Genomic DNA, 24,774 nt, shown 5'->3' on the forward strand with positions numbered 1-24,774 from the left:
AACTTGGACACATTTTTCTCCGGGTGAAATGACACAGTATTGAGCCGTGCACTTCCTTTTATTGGGGGGAATATGCAGATTGGGTAGGATTATACGTACATATCAAGTGGTATACAAACATCCAATAACGTAACTCTAAGATATGACACAACTTCCGAGTCCTTCCTATCTACATATGGCACGTAACCAGTTTCTACTAAACAATGTCTCTCATGGCCGATTTCCTGGGACCTTTTGTTGTTAGAAAAGCTATCTCCTGTTTACCACAAAGCAAGGCCTATTATCGCTGCCTTCGTCCCGTTTACCCCAGGAAATGTAAATATGCATCCTTTAATCACACAGTTCTCATTCTGCTGACACATTCTTGTTATTCGAGGAGACCTGCCTTGAACCGCTTTATGGCCAGTCACTTGCTCAAGCAGAGTTCACCAGAAATGCAGACTTATCTTATGTGGTTTTTACGTTCAGTCCTATTCTGGCTAATGAAGTCGGAGTGTATGAGGCATTTATGTCAGAAGTCCAGATATCAAATCCTATCTAACATTATGCTATGGCAGCTACATAGAAGTGCCACTGTATTTTGGTAATGAAATGTTTGCAAGAAAATAACCAAGCTCAGAGAGCATCAAGGATTCCATAGTTCAATCCTGAGCTACAATTATTCTTTTCTATCAGTACATATCTATTTTTATGTTACTGTACTCATTGAATCAAACTGACAATTCATTTAAAGGTTGAGTGATTTACACTTGCATAATAACCAGTGGTTAGAAAATGATGAAAGAATCACCGGAGATATCTGTAAATTCTTCATTTGCAAGTAACAGCTATAATAAAGCATTATTAATAAATACATTTTGATGTGCTTTCAGTCCTACCTTAAAAGCATAAAGCTGAAGGAGAATGATTTTTTTTCTTTCAATAATATGGTAATTACTATATTAATCAGCTAACATTTGACGTTATGTTAATAAAATATGAATGGACAATTACTAATTTTAGGTTAAAGTTAATTTTACACAAGCATATCGTCCCTTTGGAAATCCTGATACTGATACTTTCTTTTTTGACTCCAGGGTTCTGTCTTCCACTTACATTTCAACATTGAAAATATTCAACATTGAAAATAACTTCAGAAGAAAAGAATTTATGGGTAGTGATTTCTGACAGTCTCAAAATGGGTGAACAGTGCAGTCAGGCAGTAGGGAAAGCAAGTAGGATGCTTGGCTTCATAGCTAGAGGTATAACAAGCAGGAACAGGGAGATTATGATCCCGCTATATAGCGTGCTGGTGAGACCACATTTGGAATACTGTGTTCAGTTCTGGAAACCTCACCTACAAAAAGATATTGACAAAATTGAACGGGTCCAAAGATGGGCTACAAAAATGGTGGAAGGTCTTAAGCATAAAACGTATCAGGAAAGACTTAATGAACTCAATCTGTATAGTCTGGAGGACAGAAAGGAAAGGGGGGATATGATCGAAATATTTAAATATGTTAAAGGGTTAAATAAGGTTCAGGAAGGAAGTGTTTTTAACAGGAAAGTGAACACCAGAACAAGGGGGCACAATCTGAAGTTAGTTGGGGGAAAGATCAGAAGCAACATGAGAAAATATTATTTTACTGAAAGTGTAGTAGATGCTTGGAACAAACTTCCAGCAGACATGGTTGGTAAATCCACAGTAACTGAATTTAAACATGCCTGGGATAAACATATATTCATCCTAAGATAAAAAACAGAAAATAGTATAAGGGCAGACTAGATGGACCATGACGTCTTTTTCTGCTGTCAGACTTCTATGTTTCTATGTTTCTAATTAAAAAGGTGGGCTATGCCCGAAAATATTCCTAAAAATAAAAAAAAAAGAAAACAAGAAAACTTTTGCCTTGGGAGGAAAAAGGCAAGAAATAAAAATTGAAATGGCAAACAGCATCTTGAAAGGTTTGAAAGAGACAAAAGGAAACAACTTACCTAATTTGTCATCCTGTAAATGAATATTTTGTAAAAGGTTCTGTCAATCTTGTCCACTATTTTGAAAACACACAAGCTACCCCTTCTTTCCACTGAAGCTTCTAATGAGAATTTTTTTGTAAACTGAATTGCCTGGTTTTTGCCTCCAATTATACAGTAAATATCTGTACCTTTAACTATCCCGAAGTAGGAAGAAACATGTAAATTTTTTGGCTTTCCCCCCCATTCTGCCTTCTTCTCATTGTCAACTTTTTTTCTCCAACCTGTCCATGTTTCCTCCAAAATAAAAGCAGGTCTTATTTTCTTTTGGGCCTCAAAATATGCACTAGGGCTTATTTTCAGGGGATATCTTTTTTCTCCCCCAGGAGGCCCACTTCTTCTGCTTGCTTGCGGGGGGGGGGGCGATGTGGTGTGCTAGTCCTTCTGACATGAGGTAGGGAGGGTAGAGCAGCTCCAGTAGCCCCATCCAGCAAAACCCTGCATGGCCACTGGGCCACTTCTTCTGCTTGCTCATGGCCAAAACAGAGCGGGAGGATAAACAACACACAGGTGCTGTGACCATGAGCTGGGGGATGGAGCTGCACCATATGCCACACACTGTCTTACCACAGGGCCCCCACAGCCACGCCATCCACACCCCAACACATGCCTCACCTTGAGCCTGCGGCACCAATACCAGCACGCTACTCAGCCTCCTGCTCCATTGTGAGCAAGCCGAAGAAGTGGGCCTGAGGCCACGTCGACTCCTGCTGCACATGGCTGTTGGTGCTGCCGCCGTGTGGCAGGTAGGTGTTGGAGCATGGATGGCCTGGCTGTAGGGACCCTGAGGTAATCCAGTACAAGGTGTGTGAGGTGGCTCTACCCCTCTGTGCCTCATAGCGATATCACTGCGAGCAAAAAGATGGAATGGGTGGCCAGTCGACTGCACAGGCTCTTTAGTAGGGTTTATTTTGTGGATGGGGCTTATTTTCAGGATATATCTTATTTTGGGGAAAACAGGATTTTAAGGGATAACATTAGAATCTGCTCTGTCGGGCTCTTTGGTAGACTCCTCCCAAAAATTCACAGGTACAAATTTCAGACACACACACGTTTGAAAATGCAAAACAATGTTCTTTATAATGAAAATTCACTTAAACTAAGCCCTCTTTTGGTATAGCAAAGAACACTTGTCTCCAAACAAACTGGTAATTTGTACAAGTCCCTTATCAGTTCTGTGATACTTAGCTTGCAGCTGTGAGGCAATTCACAGTCCTTCTTTCACAAAGTGAAACACTTTGCTCTGGTTTAGTTTCAAAGGGGGCGGGCGGAAATCACACAAAAGGTCAAAGTCAGTAAAGCAGTCACGAAACACAACAATCAGATAATCCTCCACAATGGCCAAACCCACAGGCTGCTATTTATAGCAGCCTCACTAATTACCACAGCCCCACCCAACCACAGGTGGCCTCATTTTCTTTGATAATAATCTCTCAGTCGTTGTTGCCTATGCATCGCTCTCTGCATATGTGGCTGTATCATTAACTCTTGTTCTGAATCCAAGGAGGAGCTAGATAATTGATCTTCTTCTGAGCTGTCTGTCACACTCTCCTCCTCCCTGTCACTCATGTCTTCTTGGTCAGAGGAGCCTTCATCAGCAGATTCCACCGGGGGGGGGGGCAAAACAGGCCTGCAGCATGTGGATGTCTCCCCCACATCCACAGTCCTTGGGGCAGGAGCTGGGCCAGAGCTAACCACAACAAGAATCCTAACTTCATCATCCAGGTATCTGAGTGAATTAATTGGGGAGAAGCAAGATGAAAAGTTTGCAGCTGTCTCTTGTTGCCTTTTTATTGAGAATTCTTGTCTTTCCGGAGAGCATAGCCATTCATATCAGGTTAGGGAAAGGTGACTCAGAACACTAAATGCAGCCACGAAATATGTAGCTTGCAATCATATGGCATTTTAGAAGCATTAACTTTGGGTGTCTGATGAAACATTATCTTTCAATATTGGTTCGTAAATGTTCTACAAATCAGCAGGTATGACTTTTATTACTCCATCAGATTTGTGAAATGTTATGTCAGCTTTCAGTCCTGCCAGAAATTGAAAAAAGGTGGGAGGAATAAAGGCTTGGGATTGATAGTCAAGAATAACCAATGTATTTAAATGTTGAATATCAGTCTAAAGCCTTTTTTAGGCCAAGTAATGTAAATACCTAACTTTACACCTGGAATCTAGAAAGCCAGCGCTTCTGTTAGAATCAAAAACAGTTCATTGCTAAATATCTCTGTGTTTATTTTTGTGTATATTCTGTCTATTACACTCTGAACATTTTTGTCCAATATTCTACCATCCTCCATTGGTTACAGACAACTCTGGATGCCACATTTATCCTTCAGCAGACTTTTTTAACAAGATTATTTGTGCATTTATTTGAGACAGTGGTGTATCCATATTTGGCAACATGCAACTGAAGAAATAACTTTCTTCTTTATTAACCTATTCTTTTCTAAACATTTAAATTCTTCCATGTACCTATGTGAGATTTTATAACTTGCATGGATACTCCTAATTATAACTTGGTTTTTTAAAAAACTCAGATTACAAATTAGAGGTCAGGAATACTAACGAATTCGTAATTAATATCAGCCTTACTAGTTGATTCACAAGAAACACATTTGGTTTGATATAATTATATTAATAGAACAAAAATTATATTGATAGAACATCAATATAATGGTTTTTTGGGGGGAGGTTCTAGATTTTTAATTAGTTAATTGGATTAATGTATTGTATATTTTATATGTCGAGAGCTGCCCCGAGTCCTCGGAGTGGGGCAGCATTGAAATCCAATTAATAAACAATAAATCTTCCAACGAAGTTTAAGGAGATGCCGTGTTCATGCTCTGCTTATAAAGGCTTTGTGTGGTCAGTAGGTCTTGTGATGTGAAGATCATGTCAGATGAGGGTCTTGTGATGGGGAGGTCATGTCAAGTGAGAATCATTGGGAGGTGAACTACTGGTTGAGTGGGTTATGTGGGTTGTTTGAGGGTCAGTACCTTTTCTGATTGTGCAGTTGATTTGAATTCTGAGGGGTTCATAGCCTGGTCGAATGTTGATATGTCTGTTGTGTACCAGACTTCAGTAACCTCAGTTGTGTGGCGAGTAATAGAGTGGCTGATGATTCTTGTATTGCTCCAATCGAATTGGTGTTATTTGGTGTCAGTGTGGGTAGAGATTAGGGATTGTGGCGTTTGACTGCCAGCTGGTATGTATGGATTCTGTTTTTTAATTGATGTTTGTCCCACATAGAATTGATTGCAATTGTTACAGTTGACTTTGTAAATTACATTGTTTCTTTCATCCTTATGTATCTTGTCTTTGGTTCTGAATAATTCCTGGCACTGTGTGGCTGTGGGTTTGTAGGATATTGCTTTTCCTAGAAGTTGAAAAACCCTGGCTGTAATTTCCAACACCCATTTTATGTATGGTAGGGTTACGTTTTCCGTGGTGGTTGGCTGTGTGGTGTGTTCTGGTTTGGGTGCTGTGTCAGTTGCCAAGCGCTCCCGCTAAAAAGCCAAGCCTCAAAATTCAGTCAGATCCATCCTTTTTAGCCAGTGATGTTCATAACTAACTACATTGCTCAGAGTCACTTGTGAGATGAGCATCTATATAAATTAGATAGATAGATCAATAAACAAATAAATATAATGAAATATATTCTGTGACAACACAGCACAGGTTTAGCTCCTTTTGTCCTCGTGTTGTGACATGTAATGGAAGTACATAAGGGACAGTTTTGTGTTGCAACATCAGGATGAATGCTTTTGTCACTTGTTCCTTTTTATTTTTATTTATTTATTTATTTTATTACTTGGATTTGTATGCCGCCCCTCTCCGAAGACTCGGGGCGGCTCACAACATGTAAAAGACAAATCATAAGTAATCAACAATTTAAAATTTTAAAGATTTAAAAACCCCCACAAACTAACAGACTCACACACAAGCATACCATATATAAATTCAACGTGCCCAGGGGGGGGGGATGTTTCAATTCCCCCATGCCTGACGGCAAAGGTGGGTTTTAAGAAGTTTGCAGAAGGCAGGAAGAGTAGGGGCAGTTCTAATCTCCGGGGGGAGTTGGTTCCAGAGGGCCGGTGCCGCCACAGAGAAGGCTCTTCCCCTGGGGCCCGCCAACCGACATTGCTTAGTTGACGGGACCCGGAGAAGGCCCACTCTGTGGGACCTAATTGGTCGCTGGGATTCGTGCGGCAGGAGGCGGTCTCGGAGATATTCTGGTCCAGTGCCATGAAGGGCTTTAAAGGTCATAACCAACACTTTTGCTTTTTACATCTTTGTAGCAACTTTTGTTCTTATTACTGGGGTCTGTAATTGCCCTTTGTTTTAGCAAGGGCTTCAGTTCCTTTCAGTGAAAGTAAGATAGTGCGCTCTCCCAGGTGGCAGGTATTTATTTTGGGGAATAATTTCTTATCCAGTAAATGCAGCTTAGGCTATTTTTAGCTTATCAGAGAGACTTAGAATGTGATGTATTTCTTCCAGCACTGGAATAATGCTGAGTGCATTTTCATTGCTCAGTAAGTTCTTTTATGTTACTTTAAGCCTATTATTATTATTTCAATAATTCCTGTAACTTGAGTATAAGTGGATTCTTTTCCAATATGTGAAGCTTCTTCCATATGTATGTGCTATGTCATATATTATATTGATACAGAATAATTCAAGATAGAATCAGGTTTCAGACTTCATTCAGTTTTGATGGCCTTTATTCTGATGATAAATAAAGCAGTCTATGAAATGTGAACCAAGGATCTTAGCTGCATAAATGATACAAGGCCAATATTCTTGTACTAAAAAATTATCATTAACATTTTTCATGAGTAGCTGCAGAAAATGCATCAAAACATAGTATTTCTCTATTTGGTGGACTGTAGAAACTGATTTAAAATATATTAATGTCTCATACCAAGCGATGGAATAACTTGCAGATGCCTTTTCTATCTTACTTTAGGAAGATAAATGTCATAAGGTGATGGATGATTTTTGTCAGAAAGCTAACCATTAAGCATTTAACAAACATACCACTGACAGCTAGGAAACAGATCTTTGAGTTTAATGGTTTATCTCTGTACTTGCCTCTAATTCAGAATCTTGATTTGTCATATTTAGTTTCTGAACACTAAGTAAAAAAATTGATCCGTGTCAAACAAATAAATGTAATTGCTCTGTGAGGCAATATTCAATTCTGTGACTTAATGACTAATGGTTTCATACTGTTATGACTAAAAGGTAAAAAAAACAGTAAAAAAAGGGCACAACAATACATTACAATGAAACCATGAAATAAAGAGAGGGAGGAAGACTGAGGAATCAGCAAGTGAAGGGACAGATGGTGGGTAAAAGTGACCAGGTAGAGCTGCAGGAACATCAGGGGATGTTGGGGACGAATAGTGACTGAGTGAGTGAGAAAGTAAAGATAATCAAAACCCAGAAAGCACTTCGTTGGATCAGTGGGTGAAGGAGAAATAGAACTAAGTGGACAAGATTGGAGATTTCAGCTGCAGCTAAACAGTTAATTGTTGCCTAGATCAAACCTTATAAGATTCTCATAACCTTATACAGTGGTACCTCTACTTACAAACTTAATTCATTCCCTGACCAGGTTCTTAAGTAGAAAAGTTTGTAAGAAGAAGCAGTTTTTCCCATAGGAATCAGTGTAAAAGCAAATAATGTGTGTAATAAAGTAACTTTGTAATCAATGTACCGTATTTTTCGCTCTATAAGACGCACCTGCTGATAAGACGCACCTAGATTTTAGAGGAGGAAAATAGAAAAAAAAATATTTTGAGCCAAAAAGTAGGCTAAAATATTTATTACAATAACACTGCCCTAGGGGAATTGGGAAAATATACAAACAAGCAACATCTCACTTGGATCATTTTGATGTTAAATATAATTGACTTTCTACTAAAGCTCAGATACAAGGGTAAATAATAACTTGTATGACAATGCCAGGCAGCATCTTACATAAAGTAGCTAGCAGCTATCACTGTTAAAAGAGAATTTAATGAGTTTCAATCTCCTGCTCCAAGTCGCGGCGTGCTCTTCCACGGAGGCGGCGCTCGAAACCCGCCACCGGCCCCGGAACGGAACGTCTCCCCTGCAGCCCTGGCTGTCCAGGAGGGCGCAGCGTGGCCCCATGCACCGTGCGGCAGCGGGAGCGAGCGAGCGAGCGGGCGGGCGGGGGGGGGTTTGTCCTCCAGTCCCAGAGGCGCTCGCGGGGCAGAGCATCATCCCGGTTCCTCGCCCTGCCCGGTAGGTGCCCACCGCCGCCCGGAGTGCTGGCGGGAAAAAAGAGGGACCGGTGGGTGGGGGCGGGTGGGCAGGAGTGAACCGCGGCGCCAGCAACCCCACTCGCTCAGCACCGCAACGGGCCGCGGGTGGGCGAGCTTCGCTCCTGCCGCATATGCCTGGAACGTCGGGCTCGGAGGGGCGACTTCTCCGGCGCGGGGCAGGGGTGCTTCTGCTCGGCCTGCTCCTGCCACTCCGTGGGCGAGGAAGAGGTCGGCGGCGGCTGTGAAGGCGCTTTTGGGGCGAGCCCGCGGGCTCCCGGCCAGGCCTTTAGGCGAGTGGGGGGGGCTGTCGAAGCTGATCCTGCAGGCGGGAGGGCCCAGCGGCCTGCGCTGCCAAATCCCCGGACGGGCAGCTGGGCGGACGGGGGGCTGCTTCGGCTCTTCATCCCTCCTGCAGCGGTGCGCGTTACCTGCCCCTCCTCCGCCCGCCTCCGAGGGGAGGCCCCTAGTCTCTTCTTCCCCCGCGGGAGCCTCTCTGGCTGCTTTGCGGCACGGGACCCCCTGCCTCCCCCGGTGTTGCGGGCTCTTTTCTCTTCCGAAATGCCCGCAGCTCGCTCCATAAGACGCAGCTGATTTTTCATCCTACTTTGGGAGGAAAAAAACTGTGTCTTATGGAGCGAAAAATACGGTATATACATTTATATAAATCTTTCTGAGCTGCAGCATAATCCCTAAAAAGTACTAGCAACAAGTTAACATTTATATACATCTTTCTGAGCCGGGCATAATCCCTAAAAAGTATTAGCAACAAGTTAACAAGTTCAGCTCTGTGACCTTAATTGGTTAGAACATAACACTGACAATATCCTAATCATTTTCACAATAAAGGCTTTTGTTTGCCTCTTAAGACAAACCAAAACATTCCTTTCAAAATGTGTTCCCTGTTGTGTGCCTGCTTACTCTCTTGTAATCCCTTGCTCTCCAATTAATGTAAATACAATCCTCTTGCTAATTATCCTGGTTCTAGGGTGAGCATTCCCAAAGGTGGGGTATGGGAACTAGAGAACAATTACTAAAAAAATTGCCCATTTACCTGGCTTGTGAGCCAGAAACCTACCTTCATATTTGGGCTCCCCTGGTTTGTTTGGGGTCATATCCAGGGGTTAAATCCAAAAAAATTCCCTACTGGTTCTGTGGGCATGGCTTGGTCATATGACTGGGTGAGCATTACCAACTTGATTGGTCTCACCCTTAGGAAATTTCTCCTTAGCCCAACTCTAAATAAAATAACACAATAAAATAGCACTATTCCTATAGTTAAAATAGAATAGAATAATAGAGTTGGAAAGGATCTTAGAGGTCTTCTAGTCCAGAGGTCACAAACTGGTGGTCCAGAAGAAAATTTTAGCAGTATGCAGAAAAATTATTTGCATTTTTTATATTGCACTAATTGAGGGTTCTTCAAATGACAGCCCTTGGGCTGGATACGTGCAATGAACATTTGTGTTGCTGCAGAGAGTGGGGGAGAAATTCTGACTTGAGGTCTATTTCAGCCTCCTGGTGTGGGGCTTTGGGTGAAGGCTGGAGGGAAGTGCCACTGGTGGTGAAGAGCCAGAGGACCTTGTTCCTGTGGGACTGCATCATAATCTGGAACTGGCTAACCATCTCAGCCCAAGGGCTGTCATTTGAAGAACTCCTACAGGTCTTTCATCTGCTTGGGAAGCCTATGCTCTTGGTCCTTAGTGAGGAGCTCCTGGTGAGCCTTCTTCTTGATGGGAACCAACTTGAACTGAGCCAGCTATTTTGCCAACTCTTTTTCATGGTGGCTGCTTAGCTCCAGCAGCAACCCCAAGTCCTCGCAGAGGGGCGGCACACAAATCTATGCAATCAATCAATCAATCAATCAATCAATTGCTTCCCATTGAGGCCCTAAGGAGCCTAGACAGGCAAGCAAGGAATGGCAAGTAAAGGCTGGCAAGGCAGCCCTCAATGTGAATGACACCTAGTTGGCCACACCCACCAAATCACATGATCACTTTGCCATGCCTTCACAGCCATTCATTAGGCAAATCATATTAGTGATCCACAGGATTTAAAATTATGGATGTAGTGGTCCCTGGCATCTGAAAGGTTGGTGACCCCTGTTCTAGTCCAACCCCCTGCTTCCAGAGAAAACCCTACACCACTTCAGACAAATGATTATCCAATCTCTTCTTAAAAACTTCCAGTATTGGAGCATTTACAACTTCTGGAGATAAGTTAATGGTTCTGTTGGGAAATTTGAGGGACTCCTACAAAAATGAGGGAGTCAGACTAGTTTCCAAACATCAAAAGACACAACACGAAACAATGGGTGGAAACTAACCAAAGAGAGAAGCAACCTAGGACCAAGGAGAAATTTCCTAAGGGTGAAATCAATCATCCAATGGAATAGCTTGTCATCACTAGAGGCTTTCAAAAAGAATGAGGGAAGTACACCCCAACAGTACAGTGCCAGGAACCACTAAACAATGTAGAAAACTTAAAACAGCCATTCCTCTTTTAAAAAAAAGTCAACCCAAAGCAAATGCAGCCCCTGAGAGGGAAACTAAGAGCAGCTGTTTGAGCTAATTGAAAGCCTGGGTGTGCTGCCAAAAGCCATTAACCCTTCCAACACTATTGTTCTGTGTTCTCTATGTTCTAAATCGGTGCTTCACAGCAGAAGTAATACAGTTGGCTGGATCACACATGCATTAAATTCACGTCCCGTATAGCTGCATCATTGTCCTCTCCTGTATCTTTTTCCCCAGGAAGAAACAAGAAGTAGCCAACACTGCAGCAGCTATAAAAGATTTTGGGAAACTCTATCACAGAAGTGTTACTTAATGCTCTTTATAATGAAAATGTTTGTAATCTTGTCCTTCCTGAAGGGAAGAGGTTAATCCCATCCCTACATGGGTGAGTGATGGGTTTCCCTGCCCTAATCCTGCCAGTTTATGTTGTTTATTGCCTTGATTCAGCGTGTAATGGCAACCAAAGATGGGAATGCCATAAAATAGGAATAGGAATAGAATAGAATTTTATTGGCCAAATGTGATTGGACACACAAGGAATTGGTCTTGATGCAGATCCTGTCAATGTACATAAAAGAAGATAAGTTCATCAAAAATAGGCAATCAATCACATTAAATGTCTTTGCGTTGCTGGACATTCCATGCGAAGTATTTTAGGGATAAGAGAGGATCAGAATCTGGTCCATCATGACTTGACTTGAATGTTTCCTAGCTCTGTCAGTCCTGATGCTTGATTTCTAGTCTCTTCCTCAGACTGGTCTTCATTCAACTCCAAAGTGGCATTATCTTGCTCTTCCTGGCACACAATGCAGCATGTCCCAAGCTGTGTCTTCCAGAGGTGTTCTTAAGTAGAGGTACCACTGTGCTCCAAATGTAGCTTTTTTTTAGCCCTAACGTGCTAACACAATCCTCCATGCTTTGCTAGCTAAGCGATCTTCCCTTTGCTTGCTTCTTTTATTGCTGCTCCCTCCAGCACTGGAAGTTTTTAAGAAGATGTTGGATAACCAGTTGCCTGAAGTAGTGTATGGTCTCCTGCCCAAGCAGGGGGTTGGACTAGAAGACCTCCAAGATGCCCCCCAACTCTGTTGTTATTATTATTAGTTTAGAAACTGTTTTTTAATCACCAACCAGGGGGTAAAAAGCAAGCACTTGGGCTCAAAACCAGCAAACCAATGTGCTGAAGCTGACTAAAGACAATATCTGGTAGGCAGATTATTTTTTCCACATTTTCTCTCCCCAAAACTGAGGTGCGTCTAATACTCCAGGGCGTCTTTCTTTTCTTTTTCTTTTGTAATGTGCAATGTGCAACAAAGACATCAAATGTGAAAAACATATTTACAATTACATTTCTGAATCTTCGGTTTCTCCTTTTTCCCCCCTTTAGTTTTTAAATGATTCTACTTCCTTCTTTCCAACAATCCAATTATAAAATTTACCCCGCACGATATAGTATTCTTCGTCCTGTTTATTCCATAATTCTAAAGTAAGTTTACTCCATTTTGTACATTCAAGTATTTTCCTGATTAATAAATCCTCTGATGGTACATTTTCTTTTTTCCAGTTTTGAGCAAAAACTAGTCGAGCCACAGTTAATATATGTATTATTAAGTAATAATTAGCATTTTCGTGTTGACCTTTAATTCCCAATAAGTAAGTCTCAGGTTTTAATTCTAATTCATACTGCAGTATCTCTTTTAGTATTTTTTGAGTCATAATCCAATTTTTTTTTGTTTCTGGGCAAGTCCACCACATATGGTAGTAAGTACCAGTGTGTCTTATACTCTGAAAAATACAGTACATTTCATACAGTACATTTACAGATATTTTCACTTCTACCAAAATAAGCTGAGATAAATCTATATGTTTATCTATCTTAAGAGTAGTAAAACAAATTCATGTTTTGAGATGAGATCAAAGATAACATGACTTGCTCCTGAATCATCACTATACTGCAGTCCCCTTCATGCAAAAAGGAGTAAGGGTAAGAATGAAAGATCTTTTACTCCTTCTCTGTGGAAGAAAAAACATGTTTTCCCTACTCAAGGAGGTGGGAAGAATAATTATTCAGATTCTCAAGTGAAGCATTTTACAGTAAATTGCAGGGGTTTAAAAAAAAAAGGAAAAGAGACACTACAGACTGAATATCAAATCCTTAGAATCCAAAACATATAATTTAAAATTATATGAATATCACTTGGCTCATGTTACTTTGTATTAGTAACACTGGATATATTAGTAACTCAATAATTATATTACTAAATCATTAATGATTTATGACCCATTATGAGAATCTACTTTGCAAGCCTCAGTTAGATTTGCTCTTCTCATACAAGAGTATGTATGTAGTTTGAATGCATTAATATTAAATATAAATTCATGGATAAAGTTTGTTTGTTTATATTTAATATAGCTGTCCAATCAATATGCATCTCAGGACACATACCCAAAGCATAAAATCAGCAAAAACAAACATTAAAATATATGTCAATATCATAAAACATAACATCACAGTTCAACAACCAAAAGCACTCAAGAGAGGCTTACAAGTCTTCTTGACCATGGTGAGGTGTTGAAGGAGGAAAGAAAGATCTTCAGAACTCATGGACAGAAAGTCACTAGAGGGCAATCCATAGATGCAATCACAGTGGGAAAATAACTGTACAGTATTTTGCTGCTTTTGTCACCATTGAAGCCTGTTGTATTTGGTAAGATCCTTCATCTTCTTTGAGGGATACTCTATATATGTGCTGTTTCATCTCCCCAAAGTTCCTTTGGGAATCTTATTTTATTTATTGATTGATTGATTGATTGGATTTGTATGCCGCCCCTCTCCGTGGACTCGGGGCGGCTAACAACAATGATAAAAACAGCATGTAGCAATCCAATAATAAAACAACTAAAAAACCCTTATTATAAAAACCATACATACATACAGACATACCATGCATAAACTGTAGAGGCCCAGGGGGAAAGAATATCTCAGTTCCCCCATGCCTGACGGCAGAGGTGGGTTTTAAGGAGCTTACGAAAGGCGAGGAGGGTGGGGGCAATTCTGATCTCTGGGGGGAGTTGGTTCCAGAGGGCTGGGGCCACCACAGAGAAGGCTCTTCCCCTGGGTCCCGCCAAACAACATTGTTTAGTTGACGGGACCTGGAGAAGGCCCACTCTGTGGGACCTAATCGGTCGCTGGGATTCGTGCAGCAGAAGGCGGTCCCTGAGATAATCTGGTCCGGGGCCATGAAGGGCTTTCTAGGTCATAACCAACACTTTGAATTGTGACCGGAAACTGATTGGCAACCAATGCAGACTGCGGAGTGTTGGTGTAACATGGGCATTTTTGGGAAAGCCCATGATTGCTCAAGCAGCTGCATTCTGCTTTTCAAAGGTAGCCCCAGAAACTATGTGTAGAGAAGCATCAGAAACAATCTGATTCAAGTCTGCCTCTGCTCACTCATCACAAAAGCAACTAAAACCCCAGTTGAACTCTGTACTTTATCTTCAGAATCTTCCCCAAGTGCCCACTGAGGTCTGTAGAGTCCCTCCGGTGCTTGGAGCAAAATAATCAAATGGAGCATACTTTCCTGTCAAAGGAAATAACTATGGAATATTAAAAAAAAACAATCAGAATGATCAATCTATGAGAAGTATTCTTAAATCCCATCTGTGTCCAAAGACAAAAATACATGCAACGTATAATCACCACTGCAAGTCAAACCCTCAGTGATTTGGGTGAGGCCCAAGAATTCCCAAGCTACTTAAACTTTGCACCCAGCATCTCTGAGTACCACAAATTTGAGGAAATATTTTGTTAATCTAGTTAATCAAGAAGCATAAAGAGGGACTCATATGTAGTAATGAGAACGATCCATGACCAATCTCATGTATTCCCTATATCCAGTAGTAGCTAATAAATATTTAACAACTGGTTCTGCTGGCTCCGTTGTTAGTGCCTCACCATTAGGAGACTGAAGCCCTGTTCTCAGTTCTCATAATTCTCTTACCTAAGTCAGTGTTGGTGTGCAATCAATCTGTGAAATTCTAGAAAATTTAATAATTGGTTCTTGTGATCTGGTAGAAGCAGGCTCCAGCTCACCAATGCCTGCTACTTTATTTCACATTCTGTTACTAAAATATGTTAAAATGACTTCAGGATGTAAAATAGAAAGCACAAGATGGGGAGTGTTGAAGCGACTGATGGCATGGACCAGGTAGTAGACAGGGCTTCCTTCCTTCCTTCCTTCCTTCCTTCCTTCCTTCCTTCCTTCCTTCCTTCCTCCCTCCCTCCCTCCCTCCCTCCCTCCCTCCCTCCCTCCCTCCTTGAAATGTTGAGTGAGAAATAATGCAGTCAAAGACCAACATATAAATGTATGTTGTATGTCCTGAATGTATAGTTCAGGACAGAACCATTTTTACTCATATATGGAACTAAACAAAACAGGAGAGGGGCGGCATACAAATCTAATAAATTATTATTATTATTATAATATTATTATTATTAAATATAATTTTTGAATTTTATTGTATGTATGTATGTAACATATTTTTACTGATAATGAAATTATCATTATACACACATACATACATGCATGTCATAAATATAAATAATATAAATCATGTATATAATATAAATCATGTATTTTATGTGTACATAAAATTCATATTTTATTCTTTGCTATGTGAGAATCTTTCTATGCAATTCCCTAAGATGCTTCTCCTGATATATATAAAGGAACAATAGAATAAACAATGGAAAAAGAAAATGATACAGTGATATTAGAACAAATTGTTAAATAATATTTAATATTTAAATTAATATTAATTTATTTAAATTTAATTAAATAATATTAAATATTAATTGATATAAATAGATTTAACTATGCTGCTGTGACTGCTTTTATAGTTAACAGAAAATGTAGTTTTTCATTTTTTTAAAAAACCCTTTAAATACATAATAACAAAATAATTAAACTGTAAATTGATAACTATACTTTCTTTTGCATATTTTTCTTTTTAGGCACTGGAAAAGCATCCCAATTCACCAATGACTGCAAAGCAAATATTGGAAGTAATTCAGAAAGAAGGGTTGAAAGAAACAAGGTCAGTATTTATATAGTTTAATCTCTATTATTGCATATATGGATATGATTTTATTTCTACTTCAATACCATATTGTTTATGAGTCATTGATTAGAAAAGAATTCTGATGAATGAAATGCAAATGCTACATAGATAAAAATCTTATTTAATAGGCCACAGATGGCATAATCCAGCCTTCAAAGAATATATATCATTTCTGAGACAATTTGTATGAAAGGCCTTTAAAAAATAAAATGCCACAATATATTTCAGAGCCAATGTATTTCATCAAGGTGTTGGCATTCAAATAAAAAGAATGGATTATTAAGAGCCAGTTTAATCTAGTGGTTAAAGCACCAGGCTAGAAAGAGAAGATTGTGACTTCAAATCCCACCCAAAACCAGCTGCGTGACTTTGAACCAGTCTGTTAGTCCAACTCAACTCACAGGGTTGTTGTGGGGAAAATAGGAGAAGGAAGGTATGTGGGATATGTCCACTTCCTTGAGTTATTTGTAAAAATAATAAATGCAGGAAACAAATAAATTAAAATTATTTATCTCAGATGAAATTAGTAGAAAGCTGTCCTATTTATCTGCTGCAACCTGGTTATCCAAATATATTTGTTTTTCAAATAAATCTGAAGTCTACCCTTAGTGAATGGGTATTGTACAGAATGACAATCAATATCTGGTGATAATCATTATTAATTATTAATTAATAAAATAGCTTTTGATTGACCAACCATCATTGTCCTGAAATTAGAAGTAAAATATCTCCCTCTGGCATTAGTTGGAGACATTTTTGTAAGATTCCTGTTTACAAAATAGGTAAAAGTTTTATGGGATGATAGTTCGACAAAGAAAATTGTCTCTTGTGTAATAGGACCACCTACCTATTTCTCTACCCCCACTGCAGAGTTGTGTTGATTAAAGTAATTGTTAACTACAACTGTAGCTACTATATACTATTAATAGTCATATATGTTTCATTTTTAAGTCTTTTCAAAGTACAAGTCAATTGAAGATTGAAGAATCCTGCCATCCCAAAGCTTATATGTTGGAAACAGTGCAAAATAAGAGATAAAATAAATATCTCCATACTTTTTTACAGTATTTGTGATTGTATTTCAAAACTCTGTTTTTAAGAAAGGATCATATGATGCTTGTGCAAATTAATTTGGTCTTGTTAACAAGACTTTAAGGCTGCCTTTTTCCACTTCCCACCTTTACTGAGTGTGCAGTTAGTTTATTCCTGCCAGATAAAGCCACCGTTTCAATAGTATAGACAGAACTCTTACCACTCCTTCACTATGTATCAGGTAAAGGGGCTTCAACTGAGCCACTGGAAGAAATGCCTGAATTCTGTTATTTCCATTCAATGGAAAATACTCTACTCCAGCTCGAATTAAAAGTAGGGGTTATATTTTATACACCTGGATCAGTATTATGTGAATGCAAAGCATTTCAAAAATAATAGGAAGAATATTTTTCACTTGGGTAGCTTTAGAATGTTACTTTAAATGTCTCTTCTTCAAATTGCTGCTTTATGGAGTTGCAATTTAGTTGAGAATATTTACAACAGCACTAGAGCTATGATACACTGAAAGAGCCATATTATATTTCACATATCCTGTAATTCTAAATAGCTCAAATTGCTGTTATAGGTGTACTTTTAAAAGATGGGCTGCTTTGTGATTTCCTTTGAAGTGGCTATAGAATTTTTAAAAGTATACTTTGAAAAGAAGAAAATAAACTTAGTAGTATCCTTGTGACTTTAATGTATCCAAAATAGATGTAACAGTAGGGAATATTTTCTACAGATAAAATCTCTGTTGATTTACTTTTTTCTTGGATTCTGAATGCAAAGAAAAAGTATTAGTTTATTTAAACATTACCCTGTCTCTGGCTTTTCTTCCAAGGAATTTAGAACAAGATAAGTAGCTTCCAGACAGTTCTCCCATTAAGGATACTCTCCAGACCAAGCCTTTGAGACATTTACAACAATTGTCATCTCCCTTGCATTCATACAAACGAAATGATTCCTTCCATTGAAGAAATAATTATGATAATTCACAAGGTTCACCACTACACATCAAGAATACAGTGTAAATTAAAATTAAAAAATAATTTCCATTTTAAGATTGTGGAGGGATTGTTACTAATATTTTTGATAAATTTTCAGCAGAGTCCAAATAGGAAAACTGTGTATCTGGAAGAGATCATTACTGAGATTTTAAAGTCTAACCCCATCAGAACAAGAATCTAAATTAAAACATCCAAAACAAATAGCTCTAAAGTATTTTCTTGAAAACTTTCAATGAAAGAAAGCCCTTCATTTTTTGGGATACGTTTAACTCCTCTTAATATTAGTAAAAATATATTCTAATATTCAAAAATGTGGAATATTTTGAATAGGCATAAGAAATCAAGATGGAGGAATTATATTTTTTATTGTGAAAAATATTCATAGGCTTACGTAAAATAAAGAGTTGTTAGTTCTTGAAACAGTATCAGTATATCCATGATGGCAAATCTATGGCACACGTACCACAAGTGGCACGCAGAGCCATATCAGTGGGTATGCAAGCTCAAGTCCGGCGTGCATCCATACACCGTCAGCTGATTTTCAAGCCTTTTGAGCCCACTGAGAGTCGGGAAACAGCCTGTTTTCAGGCTCTGGAGGGGGTGGGGAAGACCCAATTTTTTGGCTCTCTCCAAGGCCCAGAGTCATTCTAGGAGCCTGGGGAGAGCAAAAACGACCTTCCCCATCCTCCCTGAAAGTCTTCCAGAGGCTGGAAAGGTCCCGTTTACCGACTTCCAGTTGAACTGGAAGTTATGTTTTTTCTTCTGTTCTCCCTAGGCTTCAGAAATTCTAAGAGCCAGGGGATGGCGAAAATGGCTCCCCTCCCCTGGAGCTGAGAAATGGCCTGTTTCCCAACTTGAAGAAAGGCTCTGGAGCTTGAGGAGAACGGAAATAGGGAGTGCCATTGTGTCCCGGGAAGGCGGGGTAACACATGGGTGTGGGCATGCATGTACACAACTCCCCCAACGCACCTCCCCTGTTCTGCCGGCATGTCTCAACCGCCCGTAATTACAGGGTAATTAGTCCAGGAAGACACACACCACACGATAAAAGGAAAACCCAAAAGTTTTTATAAACAGAAAAACAGAGACAGCTCCCTTTTTAAATGTCAAAGGGATTTTCTGGTACACACAAGGCACAGGTTAAATGCAGTCCAATTGCTCACTCAATAACTGGGAAATTGAGTCCAATTCTAAAGTCCAGAGAGTCCACACACACAATCCTGAACAGCAAAAACCACGATCTTGACGAAACAATGAATCAGATAAACTGCCATGAGGCTAAAACACCAGGCTGTACTTTTATCTGTAGCACTAATTACAGCAGCCCCACCCAACCATAGGTGGCCTCATTTTCTCTTGTAATAATCCTTCAATTGTTGTCTCCTATGCATCACTCTACGCATGCGTGGAGTGTCATTAATTCTTGTTCAGAATCCAGGGATGATACAGATGACTGATCTCCTCCTGGGCTGTCTGCCAAACTCCCCTCTTCCCTGTCACTCACGCTTCCTTGATCAGAGGAGACTTTGTCGGCAGATTCTACTGGGAGCAAAACAGGCCTGCGGCATGTGGATGTCTCCCCCACATCCACTTGCACATTCCTTGGGGCAGGAGCTGGGCCAGAGCTAACCACAACATCCCCCTTTTGGCACATGAACCAAAAAAGGTTCGCCATAAACTGCATATATGATACAATGCAATTGACAAATCCTAGTGATAAACTATATAAGTTAACCATTCATGTATTATTTTATACATCTATTTTGTACTATTAGTTAAAATGTGACTCATGTTAATTAGCTATTTTAAAAAACCCTGCACTGCCATGTATATTCGGAAAATTAAATTCAATCAAGATAGCAGAATCAATCTCATTCACATATATTCAATCTCATTCACATATATTAGTATCATAGGCCTTTGCTGGTGGGGGAGAGAATAACAGCACTGTTACTTTTGTCATCCCACAAAAGCCATCATGACATATATAACTGACTCAAGTGACACAATTTATAGCATTTTTGCAGTGACATCATGCCTCATATTCATCATTGTGACTTGTAATAGATAGCTATGATTACTATTGTATATCTCTTGGTGAGATAATGAGTAACTCAGGTCACATACTCTTGATCCTTGGCTATTTCTGAATCATGATTGACTCAGATATTGAGTAATGCAAAATCAAGATAGCAAGATATAACCTTCAAAGCAATTTCAATGATAAAAAAGTTTGCTTTTCTTTTGTTTACATGAAGGTTTTCTCCTATTTGGCTAAGAGACAGAAATAAAATTGTTCTTAGTTCCAGTGTACAGAATGGGAATATATAGATCAAGGTTGAAAATAACAATTTGTTTATCAGAGATGAAAACAAAATTATCCATCATGCCAAGCCAAATAACTCATTTCAGACTGAAAAACAGATTACAAATTAACAAGTAAAATGAATATAAGCTGGATCTGATTCCTCTTTTCAATTAATTTTCATCTTTTGAAAGAGTTTTAAAGAAATATTCTGCACATTCTTGTCCTAGCTTCTAGGAAGATTTTATTGTACATGGCAGAGCTAGATCTTTAAGGTTTGAGCCAAAAGGCTTCTGCCAGATCATTTATTTTGGAAGTGGCATAATGAATGTTTTGAGTTTATGAGTTTTAGTTTGATGCACTTAAAGAAAATGGCAAAAAAATTATTTAATGGATATTAAATAAAAATATATCATGAAGGAACGGATAGCAAAAAATCTACCAGTGTTATTTTGCCTATTTTGAAGGAAGCATAATCTTTGCAAATATTTGAATAAACAATGCCATATTTATATCTCTGTTAAGGTTAGCAAGTGGGGATTATCTGTGATAATTTGATTATTCAGTTCGTATTTGTAGTTTGTATTTAACCAAGTGGGGATTATCTGTGATAATTTGATTATTCAGTTCGTATTTGTAGTTCAGATTCTTCTTCCTAATGTGTAGGACAGAGCATTTGCTAGTTGAGATTTGGAGTTGCCATGTGTTAGACCACTCAGAAACAGCGTCAAGGTCTTTTTGGAAAGTAGTTGTGTTATCGGTGATGCTCAGTCATTCCAAATTTGTTGAGGAAAAAAAAGTATATGTTACTGCTTTTGCTATTATTTTCGTCATCGGATACCAATCCAATGATTATGATCATTGAGAAGCATAACAGCAGGTGAACTTTCATCCCTCTGTTTCCCTCTCTCCCCGCTCCTTTCCTCCAATTAAGTCAACACATGTGTCTTTTTCTTTCAAATTTCATGCCACAAGATGAATCCAAAACATGATAGTAGAAGCTAGAGCTAGAAATGGATTTCATCTGCACCAGTAAATACGGTATTATACCAAGGCCTTCCCAAAGAGTACCTTAGTGACAAATCTTGATTATTAAATTCAGGCATTCAGGGAAGTCCCCCTCCCCCAAATTAAAACTGTAATTAATACAATCTATTAAAGGAAATAGATATTTGCATGGGTTCATTTCATGCACCAATTGTATCCATTTCTAAATCGGGAGGCCCTAGTCAAGCACACCTTAGTCACCTCCTATTTAGATGATTATAATATATTCTTACTGGAATATGGGCATTTGGAAGTTGCAAATGGCACATAGTCGAGTAATGCTCTGAGTCCTTGTATGAAAAAATGTCAATGCAGAAAGCCACAAGAATGAAAAAATTCTTGTCCAACCCTAAAGTCCAACTCTAAAGATCAGTTTAATTTATTTATGTAGCACCAACGTTTTGTCTCATTTTGTCTTATGGGGCTACATAAATAAATTAAGTTAATAACACAGTAAAGAAGTATATTACAGGCCACCTTAATTCTAACCAACCCTACCAACTCCTCCATTCCCGAACTTGCTTTTAAACAGCCAAATTTTTAAAAACTTTCTAAAACTCAGGAGAAGAAAATGATCACTTCTGAGTCCCCTCTTGCTGCACTTCATAGAAAACCAGAGACAATCTTTTTGAGCAGTCAAATTTGATGTGGAATAAGCAGTTTCACAGAACTTCCATTACATCTCTCATTACCATATCCAAAATGTATGTTGCCATTAAAAAATCCCCATCAAAAGTAGGTTCCAGTCAGTCTATCATCATGCTTTGAAGTTATTAGTTCTGATAATGATTGTTATACTTTATGATCCCATAATATTATAAAGAAAAAAAATTACTGTTTTAAGTTCTGACAGTCTTCAAACTGTGTTTTGTACAATTATAATTTTTTGAAATGGATGCATATCTTCTTAGCAAAAGACTGTCTATATGGATTATATGCATTTGCAAAATTCAGTGAAAATGAGACACTTTAAATGCAACTTTTTTGTTATATTTAAAGCTTGCCAGTAGGGATATTCATATTACGCTCTGGATTTTTATAGCTGGTTTTCTTTCTTGCTGTGAGATTAAATTGCTTTAGTCTCTCTGCTTATTTTGGAATGTGAAAGCATTGCAGAAACTTGCTGAGATTATTTTTTTCTTAATTCTACATAAGATATTATTGGGAGCAAAGAGGGCCCATGACTCTTGGTTCTTACTGTAATTTATAAATGAATTATGTAGAAATCTCATTTTTGCATATTCAGTTCAGCCTACCAATTAACATTTTCTTTAATTTTCAGACTATGCTAATATATTTGTGGAACAAAAACATTGCAGAGTCTGTTCATATGCCTTGTGGCATGACAAGCCCAGCAGGGCTCAAACTAAGCTGACCTGAAAACTGATGGTGCATTTTCAAGGTTATTGTATGAGTGTTCCAACACATAACAGCAATTGTTTTGAATGATTCCTTAAAAGAAATGGAAGAGAAAATGAAGCTTGGGTCACTGATCCAAGAAAAAGTCCTGTCTAAGCCAAATAAAAAGAATGGCTGTATATCAAGCAGGAGACCGTAATTGTCTTAGAAGTAAACTAGGACACATAGCCAAGACTTGAAATTTATTGTATATTTTATACAATATATTGTATTTTAATTGCATTGCAATAGTACAACTCAATTGTATTATTTAGATATTTGTTAAGTATATATGCCATTTGCTCTAGAAACTGAAAATGGCCTAAATTGTATCTGGAATGTTAGAAATGACAATACCGGTGGTCCACAGATAACAACCACTAGTTCAGTAACCATTCAAACCTATGACAAATGAATAAGCAGTACTTATGATCAGTCCTAAAAATTCCAGATATCACAGTGCCCCCATAATCACATGATCTCAACTTGGGCACGCAACATCTCACTGTCATGTGATCACAATTTTTAACTTTCCCTACTGGCTTCCCACAAGCAAAGTCAACAAAGAAAGCAGGAAGTCAGAAGTCACAATTAAGTGAGATCCTCATTAAATTACCTGAGATAATTTGCTTGACAACTGTTAAGCAGAGACTGCTGGAACTGCTATCACTAAGTGGCACCATCAGGTGACCTTCTGTTTTATGACTCGGTTGCTTAGCGACAGAAATTCAAGCCCCAATTACATTGTTTAACAAGAACTACCTGTGTCCACTTGTTCTCCATCTCCACCATACAGGTTGTCTGAAAATATATTGAAGCTAGTAGTACTTGGTTTTAGGTTTGGATTTCTGTTTGGAACTCATTCTGATATTTCAAACAGTCATAGTTTAACACTCAGAGTTTGGTGTAAGATGGGTGGCTATATAAATGTTTGAAATTTTAAAAGTATGCTGATGATATTCAATTATGCATCTCTGTCCCTGGCAAATTAAGCAATGCTATCTTATTCCTGTGCCTGCAGTTGATGGGGGTTTACATTTATTTATTTATTTTATTTATTTATTAGATTTGTATGCCGCCCCTCTCCGAAGACTCGGGGCGGCTAACAACAATAAAACAGCTAACAACAATAAAAAGACAATGTAAACAAATCTAATATTAAAAATAATCTTAAAACCCCCAATTTAAAGAACCATTCATACATACAAGCATACCATGTATAAATTCTATAAGCCTAGGGGGAAGTGAAATTTCGATTCCCCCATGCCTGATGACAGAGGTGGGTTTTAAGGAGCTTGCGAAAGGCAAGGAGGGTGGCGGCAACTCTGATATCTGGGGAGAGCTGGTTCCAGAGGGTCAGGGCCGCCACAGAGAAGACTCTTCTCCTGGGTCCCGCCAAATGACATTGCTTAGTCGACGGGACCCAGAGAAGGCCAACTCTGTGGGACCTAACCGGTCGCTGGGATTCGTGTAGCAGAAGGCGGTCCCTGATGCGGTCCCGGAAATTGGAAATAACAAGTTTCAACTGAGCTCTGGCAAGGCTCTGTGGCTGTAGGTTTGGGGGTCTGATTCTGGACCTAAGCCATCTTTGGTCCTAGATGGAATTTGGTACCAAATGTGTGCAACTTGGAGGTCTTCCTGTACTTCTGCTCAAAGAGCAGCTGGTGGTAGTTGTGGCTCAGAGGGCCTTTGCATAGCTTCATGTTTTGTGCTAGATGCAACCATTCCTGAATCCGGGTGCTTTTCTCATGGTGATTCATACACTGCTTATTTATTTATTTATTTATTTATTCATTCATTCATTCATTCATTCATTCATTTATTCATTTGTCCAATACACAAATACATAGGAAGAAAAATAGACATGTGGTAATATATATAAGTGAACTTAGAGGAGAGGATATATGAAAGGAAGAGAATATATATGATAGGTGAAAGAAAGGAAAGACAATTGGACAGGGGACGAAAGGCACACCAGTGCACTTATGTACGTCCCTTACTGGCCTCTTAGGAACCTGGAGAGGTCAATCGTGGAGAGTCTAAGG

The 24,774-nt window shown here is 39.0% G+C and overlaps 1 protein-coding gene across 1 annotated transcript in view; it reads left to right on the forward strand.

The window, feature by feature from the left end:
• ASXL3 (ASXL transcriptional regulator 3) overlaps positions 1 to 24,774 on the forward strand; it is a 124,081-nt gene that overhangs the window by 11,681 nt on the left and 87,626 nt on the right. Inside the window, exon 2 of the mRNA XM_070747706.1 lies at positions 15,834 to 15,916. Within this exon, the coding sequence (XP_070603807.1) occupies positions 15,834 to 15,916 (83 nt within the window). The remainder of the gene's footprint in view (positions 1 to 15,833; positions 15,917 to 24,774) is intronic.

The sequence above is a fragment of the Erythrolamprus reginae genome, chromosome 3 (assembly GCF_031021105.1).
Source record: "Erythrolamprus reginae isolate rEryReg1 chromosome 3, rEryReg1.hap1, whole genome shotgun sequence".
Classification (NCBI taxonomy): Eukaryota; Metazoa; Chordata; class Lepidosauria; order Squamata; family Dipsadidae; genus Erythrolamprus; species Erythrolamprus reginae.